Consider the following 10,346-nt stretch of genomic DNA (forward strand, 5'->3'; position numbering starts at 1 on the left):
AACCAGCTGCCTGTATCAGTCATCAGCCCCAGAGAGAGCAGCCATGAACCAGTATATTCAGAAGTCCCTGGGGTCTTAATGGCATCACTGTCTGGAACCGTTACCCATTGCCGCTTATGGCCTCAGCGTTCGAGCTCCTGCATGGTGCCATGATCATTACTAAGCTGGATCTACACAACGCATACCACCTTGTGCGTTTCAGGGAGAGTGACAAATGGAGGACCACCTTCAATACCCCAGCCAGTCATTACAAGTACCTCATTATGCCGTTCAGCCTTACTAACGCCCTGGCCGTCTTTCAGGCACTGCTCAATGTGGTCCTCAGAGACATTCTCAACAGCTTTGTGTTTGTCTATCTAGATGATATCCTGATCTTCTCCCATTCCATGGATGAACCCGTCCGGAAGGTTTTGGAGAGACTCCTCAAAAAACGGGCTGTATGTGAAACCTGAGAAATGTGAATTCCACACCTCACAAACCTTGTTCCTGGGATACCTGCTTTCAGGCTGTAACATCCGGTTGAACCCTTCCAGGATCCAGGCCAAGCCCCACCTCCCGCCCCAACTACAAAGGTTCCTGGGCTTCCCCAATTTTTATCGTCGCTTCGTCAAGGGCTATAGTTCGGTAACGGCGCCCCTCCACCACTTGATGTCCTCCCTCCTCTCGTTCCTTTGGGTCCCCGAGGCTGAGAAGGTGTTTCTCGAGGTTAAAGCCCCGATTCACAGAGGCACCCATCCTCATCTTTCCCAACCCAGCCCAGCAATTCGTAGTCAAAGTCAGCTAAACCCGAATAGCTGACATATGCCCCCAAGTCTGTCCCGAGCCCCGCTGATGACCCCGCTATGTGCCCAAATCTTGCTGACTACACCGATCCACGTTTAAACCCTGCCGACAGCGCCACTCTCTGCCTAAACCTTGCGGACCTTTTATGTCGACCAGAAAGCCTGAGTGATAACCAAGGACCTGCCCCTAAGGGCAGGCACAAAGAGACTCGCTCCATGCTTTGTCTGGCCTTTCCCGACCTGAAAGGCATTCCACCCAGTGGCTGTCTGCCCCAAATTCCGCTGCGACCTTTCCCCGTCCCGATTTTAGGACATGGATGCCTGTACAGTTATTGATTTCATGAAATATAAAACATTAAGAAGTATACAATTAAGAAGTATACAATAGATGTGTAGAGGTGATTGTGAATGGGGGTTATAATGTTGATTGCAATTGGATGGTTGATTATAGGGTTGTTTAATTTATTGTGAATTTGTTATGTTGTAAGGAATATAAAAATATAAAGATATAGATGTCATATTTAAAGATATGCTGGAATGTTAAAATTGTATATGGGTGGAACAATAATAAGCTTTTGCTTTATTCTGCTCATTTTCAAACATTTTGAAATGTATAACGTCTGGATGAATGGATAAATTGTTGAAAAGTTTTATATTGGGTTCTCAGCTATTAGAAAATGTTGCTTCAAGTAAAAAAAAAAATTTATTTGTGACACATGCGGTTACAGCTGAACGTGTTCCGATTCGGATCTCTTGGGGACGTTGATCAGAGAGCTCTTCATTGACACTTCAGCGATGAAAGAGCATCTCTTTATCCTTTTCTTGCTTACAGGTGAGAAAGGAAATCAGTGTGTCTGGTGAGTGTATAAGTGTAAAGGATATGGTTGGTGATGAACACATGATGCCTGCAGTAAAGAAAATGTTTGTGTGTGTAAAAAGTATATTTATGTTAAACATAATGATGGTGTAAAAAGGGACAAATAGTATGAAAATGGCTTTACAGTACAGAGTGGCTGCTCCTAAAGCAGCATTTACAGAAATAGATAAAATCTACTGACGAGGGGACCCATCTTCATTAAGTTGCCAATCAATGTCCATTTCCATATCTATAATTTTTGAGGTTGAGAACTGTTCAGTAATGGACATGAATGCCAAACTATTTTAGGCAAATGTATTTTTAAGCCATAGTAGCAAACTGTTTATATAATTTACAGTCCAAAACCATCACCATGTTTCTTGAGTTTAAGTCTCTACAGTAACCTCATGGATCTTAACACATGACAAAACATCATTATAGGACGATAGGTTAAATAAACAAAGCTGTGTGATGAAAATGTTTGGATCGGACACACACTTTAAATAACAATAAGAAATTCCCTCATTAAACTACAGGAACACTAGTAGATAGTCAGCTCGCTGTGTTCATGCAGAGGAACGAGGACTGATGAGGCTTTTTAATCCCAATTTGCTCTTACAATTCCTTCTTATGGGAAGATTTTCCTCTAGAGGTTGTGAAGATTTGTGGAGATTTATTTAGCTAATGGTGTTAGTAAAGTCAGGTACTGATGTGGGTACAAAAGTGAGAAAGCCTCAGGTGGAATCAGCGTCCCAGAGGTGTTTGATAGGTTTGGTGCAGGAGATCTTCCAACCTATGTAAAGCAGTTCCCCTTCAGAAACTCGAGCTGCGTCAAGAACACTTTGGGAACGCTTCTGCGTTGTCCACGCTCTCAATCTCTGGATGATAATTCTGAATTAGGTCGTGTCTTAAATAAAGTCCCAGGACTGGTTTGTCACTATAGATCTGTAGTTCGCTTGCGGAGCCAAAGTTAACTAATACCGTGACTTTCCATTTGGTCTTGCCCTCTTAGCATCCAAGCACTTCCTTTCAGACCTCAGAGGCCACCATGTGTCGCCAAAAAGACGTTGTCCTGTACGGACAACAAGTCTGTGGTCTCCGATATCAACCACCAGGGGGACCTGCAATCTCGCCTTCTGTACAAGCTGGCACGTCAGATACTTCTGTGGGCTGAATGGAAGCTCCTCTCTTTGAGGGCACCGTATATCCCAGGCCACTAAAATCAGGAAGCAAACACCGTCTTGAGGCAAGGGCCAAGGTCCGGGAAATGGTGACCTTACCTGGAAATTGTGGAGCAGATTTAGGAGAGATTTTACAGAGAAGAATGCAAGTGGACCTGTTTGCAACTCAAGAGACGTCACACTGTCATCCGTGGTTCTTTCTTACTCCCCCAGCCCCTCTAAGGCTGGAGGCAATGGTACAGGTGCGGCGCCTTTTCCCAATTAAGGCTGCTCCCTGGAGTTCTGGATAGAGTTCGCCGGGACAGAGTTCTTGTCCTCTCGGTGTAACATGGTGGCCAGGCAGTCCATGGTTTGTGGAACTGGTAGCCATTTTCAAACACCCCCTGAGATTTCTCTCAGGAGAGATCTTCTCTCTCAGGCAGGGGGCAAAATAGTTTACCCCAGTTCAGCGCTGAGGAGACAGTGGCTCTGGATGACTCCTAGATTCTGGTCTTTCCACCAACGTGGTAAAGACCATCCTCCAGTCCAGAGCTCCCTCCATGAGAGGTCCTATGCCGCGAGATGGCGCTTGTTGATGGCAGTTAACTGCCTGGTCAACCCAATGCAGGAATTCCTGCGAAAACAATTCATCAAAGGGTTGTCTCCTTCCACCATGAAGGTTTACGTGTTCCTCGCTGGGTAAAGACTTTTTGGCGACACATTAATTTCATGGTATCCAGAGGCTGAGGCCTCCAGTACAATCAGTACAATCAATTGTCTTGGAGGCCCTGTTTGAGCCTCCTTTTAAGCCATTGACTAAGGTTCTTTACAGTTAAGACTGTGTTTCTTCTGTCTATCTCTTTCCTCAAGAGATTAGAGGATTTTCAGGCCCACTCTGTGGCCCCCTCACTCTTGGAATTTACTCTAGGCATGGCCAGTGCCTTTCTCTACCCCAAAGTCGGGTATGTCCCCAAGGTACCCCCAGTCGTCCCATGAGCTGTTATACTCCAGGCATTCTTTCCTCCTCCTTTTTAGGCCCCAGACCAGGAGAAGCTTCACTGACATCCACAAAAATGAACTGTGGAGGAAGTCAGAGCAGCTGTTCATCTGCTATGGCCCTCCGAGTAGGGGTCTTCCTGCCAACAAGCAGGGCCTTAGCAGGTGGGTTGTGGATGCTTCTCTGACCTATCGTGTCAGAGCTCACTCTACTTGAAGTGTGGCACCCTCTAGGGCTTTATCCTCTGGAGTTGTCCTCTAAGACATCTGCAACACTGCGGACTTTGTCAGGTTTTACAGCCTTGGCCTTAGTGCCACTAGTGGCCCCTCCGTCCTTCAACCTAGCTGTGCTCTTCTACAGTAGACAGGGATTGGTCACTCTGGCTTTATTGGACACTCGTTCCCAAAGCGTTGTTGATGCAACTCGTGTTCCTGAAGTGGAACCTCTCCAGGTTACAAATGCAACTATAGTTCCCAGAAGGAACGAGACACTGCGTCTCCAAGCCACACTGCCTGCTTCCCTGAAGCACTTCCTTCCCTTGTGCTTTGATAGCTTCCTGGTCATGACGTCACCCCACAGGTGATGGTGCGCTTTTCCATTGGACTTATTACACACATGATTTAGAACGTAAACAATGCAGAAGCGTTCCCAAAGTGTTGTTGATGCAGCGTCTCATTCCCTCTGGGAACTATGGTTACATTCATAAACTGGAGATGATCTTCATGGAGATGGTTTGGTGCACAGGGGCACTGTCATGCTGAAACAGATTTGGGTCTCCAAGTCAAGTGGAGGGAAAATTTCTCCAACTTTGTGGTAACATTTTAGGAAGAACCACATAAGTCAGGTGTCCCAGTTTTGTCCATTTAGTGTATGTCTAGGAAAAAGTGTATGTCCTTTTTTCAGTCTTCACCCTCAGTATTTGGTGTCTATAATATGATTAATTAAATCTAGATGCTGTGAAGTAAGCAACTATTTAGCACAAAAACACTTTTAACTCTCCTCCACAGGATTCATTCCCTTCACTCTCTCTATCCCTCGTAAGTATTATCTGATCCAGCAAGGAAAAATATGGAGTGATGCTCAGACCTACTGCCGAGCTACACACACTGACCTGGCCACCATAGAAGATGCCAAAAACATGATCCGAGTCCAATATGTCACACAGAGTGAAAATTTTAATTCTAGCGCTTGGATTGGGCTTTCAAATGATGTCAACAGCTGGCACTGGTCAATGGGAAATCAACCACTTGGAAGCTTTTATACCTGGTTTGGAACAAATCCTGACAACTGGAAGGGAAAAGAAGCTTGTGTTACAATAGCACCATCGGGTTGGTACGATTGTCCATGTGCTAACGTGTATCCTTTTGTCTGCTATGATGGTAAGGAACAACATATTACATGCTTTGGTCATTTTCTTAATGGAGAATTGTAATTGTAAAATAAATAACAGGTATTTTTAGTTTTTCTCATTGACCTTAATCCTGGTTTAAAGTGCTTTAAGATTAAACAGTGAATGAAGTGGTGGATTTACATTCAATTCCAAATCTTTTTATTTATTAGTGCATTAGACTGAGTAGATTAAAGTAAAATAAAACCAGTAGGATATTTTAAGATACAGTAAAACCTTGTTGTACCAGCAACTAATAGTACGAGCAAACGGAGATACGATCGACATTGCTCGCAAAATTTTACCCTATTTCACGAGCAAACCCACGCTGCCGGTTCCCCGCTTTCGGACGAGGGAAGCATCAGTTACTTAGTTGATGACGTATCACTCGGTTGCTCTCGTTGTTCAGTGCAGCAAAAACATAACATTTTTTAACGTTATATTTTTATTTCACTAGAAATCTTGAAAAATGTCTCCCAAGAAAATCAGTGATGGTGCTGAGAAAACGAAAGTAAATACAATTATCATTGAAACCAAGAAGGTTATGAGCATGGTGCACGTCTCACACACGCAATCAACCACTACCACATGGGTAAGGGTTAAATTATGTTTACATTACGGTAATTTGTGGTGTATTTGTTTGTTAAAATAGGCTACAAATTCTTTTTAAGTGCAGAAATAAGCGATCGAATGAGGTTTCGGAATGGATTAAATAATTTTACATTCATTCTTATGGGGAAAACTAGTTCGAACGTACGAGCAAATGGACCTACGAGCAATTTTCAAGAACAAATTATGCTCGTACAACGGGGTTTTACTGTACTAAAATTTCTGTTTGAATGCATTGTGGAGGCCAATTGAAATGTTTTAGTAACAGAGTTTGGTAATGGTAACAGAACGATCCCGATAATGTCTGGCTAGAAAGTATTTCCTACCAGACAGTATTGCATAGTAGTGTAGTGAATAGGGGTGTAACGGTATACGTATTTGTACCGAGCATTTTTGGTACGGGTGCACATACTGAATGCAATCCTTTATATTAAGTGGCAGACCGCAAGTTAGTTTAGTCTCCGCCTTCGCCCAATGAGCAAATTTTTTTTATTATTATATAAACACTATGGATACTTTAGCGTTTGATGTGCAGCTTCAAGAATTTCTCTTAAAATCATAAAATCCTGACAATTCCACATAATTCAAATCCATCTTCTTCCAAGATGGCACAGCAGATGGCTTCCTCGGTGTGGAGTTTTCCAGTTGCTTAACAGTTTTTGTTAGTTTGTCCTGACTTTTGTATTTCATCTACAGTCACATTTACCAGGGATGAACTGCTGAACATTCGGCAGAACACACCACACAATCTTTTGAAGGTTTTTGACTATTGGGACGTTTTGCTGTAGTTGGCAGAGCAGCCACGTTCTTCAAATGCTTTAAGACTCGTAAGCATGGAAAGCGATTTGGGGTGCTGGTCAGACAGCATGGCTTTAGAACTGCACTGCCTAGTGGCCATCTTGCAAATCTTCGCTCTCTACCCAGCAAAATGGTTAAACTTCTCCTGCTCTCTTTGTCAATTAAGGACTTTTTAAACAAAGGAGATTAGAGTGGCAGAGAGGAGCTGCTGTAATAACGCTAATGAGAGAAGCTGCTGTAATAACGCTAATGAGAGAAGCTGCTGTGATAACGCTAATAAGAGGAGCTTCAGTGTGGAAAGCCCTGAGGGACAACCACAATCTAAAAGACACCATCCAGCTCTGTAGGGAATCAACAACTGGTTGATGATCAGAATGAGTTTTACTGTAGATCCGAAACCGAAAATCTTTAACAGATCACTGGAACTGTGTGAAGTTCCTGCCTGCTTTAAATGTTCGACCATCATCCCCATCCCAAAAAAAACACAAATCACTGAACGTAATGTCTCCAGACTGATTGCTCTAATGTCTGTGGTCATAAAAAAAAAAAATGTATTAAAAATGAAGGATGGAAGGAATGAAGACATCTGTTAAAGTCTGCTGAAATAACCAGAACAGAATAACCAGAATTGTTAGGATCATAACTTTAGAAAATCAAATATTGAATGTAAAACACACACACACACACACACACACACACACACACACACACACACATCTGAATGATCCAAATGGGGTCTAACAAATTATAACTATTTAATTAAATATTTCAATTTGTTAAATTTTATTTAATCAGTTACATTTCTGCCAAATATTATCGATCACTCAATTAAATCAATAATAAACAAGTATATTGCATTCATTTGATTTATTTTAATTAATTTATATTATTAGAGATATTATTTTATATATTATATTATATGCCCAGCAGGCATTGTATTCAAAATTGTTACACATTTTTAAATGTTGATGATCACATATGTTAATAATAGTAAACTTTGTTAATAAAAAAATACAACTTCCTTTAAACTGTACCGAAATTGAACCGGATTGTGAGGGAAAAACCGAAGCAGGAACCGAACCGTGAATGTTGTGTACCGTTACACCCCTACTAGTGACTGTCTCTCCTTTGTCCTTGTAACGTCTCCCTCCAACCAGCATAATATAAAGCTAGTGTATACTTTATTCAGTGCAATCCATGTGCACTAGGAGCAGCATATGAGCTCATCCAAGTTTCCTAAATAGTGACCATTTTTAAACAAATATCTGAAGTTTCTGTGACATCAGCGATTTACAGTGCTGTCGAGGCATGTTTTTCATTTTGTTAATGTTTTTGACTGTAAGCATTTATTCTGTTTAACAGTGTAAAATGAATTGTATGTAACTGTGTTTGTTTTTTTATTCTCACAGCCACTAAAAGCACAGGACAATACATTTACTACTCTAGTTTAAAGAATTGGTCTGATGCTCAAAGTTACTGCAGACAGTATCACACAGATCTGGCCAGTGCAAAAACCTCGACAGAGAATTCAATCATCAAAGCAATGATCAAAGTCAACACTTGGTTCGGTCTGTTCAGAGATTCGTGGAAATGGTCAGATGGTACCATTTTTACCAGCATTCCCATGATGCCTGGACAACCAGATAATCTCATGAAGAACGAAAACTGTATGGCTTTAACGAATAGTAAAGCATCTGATGAGCTTTGCTCAGACATAAAACCTTTCTTCTGTTACTCCTGTGAGTTTCATTCACTCTCATATTCACCCCAATTTATAGCTTTTACAGGTATTATTGTGTATTTGATGCGTGTTTTCTTGTTTACCAGCAATCACAGAACGAAAACAAATCATTCGAGTCAAACTTCAGGCCAATTCAGATGTTAATGATCCTTCACTAAAGGAAGCCGTCCTGAATAAGGTGGGTTTCATCCTCCACTAATGTCAAAATAATTTCTCAGTAATGCAGCCAGAACCTCAGCCTTCATCTCATTAGTAGTGTTTTTAGAATAATAAATTATATAATAACGACACAGATTTCTCTTTTGTATACTATTTAGCACTAAAGCTCATGTTCTCCTCTTTAGATTTGGCAAAAACTCAGTGTTTACTGGAACATCACTGTGAAATGGAGAGGAATCAGACGGATTGGTGTTTAAAAAGAGAAAAGCAGATGTGATGTGATGTAAATGTCTTTTGTGTCTCTCAGTAGGCTGTTAAATGATATAGCTATATATAACCGCATTAGGAGAGAGAATATGTTTAGAAATATACAGGAGATAAGGAGGCGGAAGCTGAAGAAAACGCAAACAAAGTTTGAGAATACTCAGGAGATAATCCACCAATACTTGTAGTGAAGCAGTAATATCCAGTGGTGCGCTCCGGGAGCGCGGTCCACGAAGTTCTGTGAAAGCAGAGACAGTTTGTGTAGAGAATCCACGGATCCGCGCTATGGAAAGCGCAGCGCTGGGCAGCAACGAATAAACGTAGTGCAGACAGCGTGAACATGGAAAACAGCAGGATCGGGGTAATCCGGGGTGCCGTTGAGAGAATGCGGAGACCGAGAAGAAGGGAAGGGGTCTGAAATTGTCATCGTAGGTGCATGTCCACTGTGAGAGACATAATCTAAATAAAAAAAAATCCAGAAATCACAATGTATGATTTTTTAACTATTTATTTGTATGATGCAGCTGCAAATAAGTATTTGAGCACCTGAGAAAGTCAATGTTAATATTTGGTACAGGAGCCTTTGTTTGCAATTACAGAGATCAAACGTTTCCTGTAGTTTTTCCCCAGGTTTGCACACACTGCAGGAGGGATTTTGGCCCACTCCTCCACACAGATCTTCTCTAGATCAGTCAGGTTTCTGGCTTTCAGGTTGCTGAGAAACACGGAGTTTAAGCTCCCTCCAAAGATTCTCTATTGGGTTTAGGTCTGGAGACTGGCTAGGCGACGCCAAAACCTTGATATGCTTCTTACAGAGCCACTCCTTGGTTATCCTGGCTGTGTGCTTCGGGTCATTGTCATGTTGGAAGACCCAGCCTCGACCCATCTTCAATGCTCTAACTGAGGGAAGGAGGTTGTTCCCCAAAATCTCGCAATACATGGCCCCGGTCATCCTCTCCTTAATAGAGTGCAGTCTCGCTGTCCCATATGCAGAAAAACACCCCCAAAGCATGATGCTACCACCCCCATGCTTCACAGTAGGGATGGTGTTCTTGGAATGGTACTCATCATTCTTCTTCCTCCAAACACGGAGGAAGAGGAATTAGATGACCCAAAAGTTCTATTTTGGTCTCATCTGACCACATGACTTTCTCCCATGACTCCTCTGGATCATCCAAATGGTCATTGGCAAACTTAAGACGTGCCTGGACATGTGCTGGTTTAAGCAGGGGAACCTTCCGTGCCATGCGTGATTTCAAACCATGACGTCTTAGTGTATTACCAACAGTAACCTTGGAAACGGTGGTCCCAGCTCTTTTCAGGTCATTGACCAGCTCCTCCCGTGTAGTTCTGGGCTGATTTCTCACCTTCCTTAGGATCGTTGAGACCCCACGAGGTGAGATCTTGCATGGAGCCTCAGTCCGAGGGAGATTGAGAGTCATGTTTAGCTTCTTTCATTTTCAAATGTTTGCTCCAACAGTGGACCTTTTTTCACCAAGCTGCTTGGCAATTTCCCCGTAGCCCTTTCCAGCCTTGTGGAGGTGTACAATTTTGTCTCTAGTGTCTTTGGACAGCTCTTTGGTCTTGGCCATG

At 42.3% G+C, this 10,346-nt stretch overlaps 1 protein-coding gene across 1 annotated transcript; it reads left to right on the plus strand.

Annotated features, from left to right (window-relative positions):
* The first annotated feature begins 4,907 nt into the window (after positions 1–4,907).
* Positions 4,908–8,925, plus strand: LOC124388508 (C-type mannose receptor 2-like). The gene is made up of 4 exons (XM_046853203.1): positions 4,908–5,174; positions 7,999–8,328; positions 8,417–8,508; positions 8,675–8,925. The coding sequence occupies exons 1-4, from the start codon at positions 4,934–4,936 to the stop codon at positions 8,744–8,746; spliced, it is 735 nt and encodes a 244-aa protein (XP_046709159.1). The 5' UTR covers positions 4,908–4,933; the 3' UTR covers positions 8,747–8,925.
* Positions 8,926–10,346: the final 1,421 nt, after the last annotated feature.

Source organism: Silurus meridionalis, chromosome 7 (genome assembly GCF_014805685.1).
Source record: "Silurus meridionalis isolate SWU-2019-XX chromosome 7, ASM1480568v1, whole genome shotgun sequence".
NCBI classification, from domain to species: Eukaryota; Metazoa; Chordata; class Actinopteri; order Siluriformes; family Siluridae; genus Silurus; species Silurus meridionalis.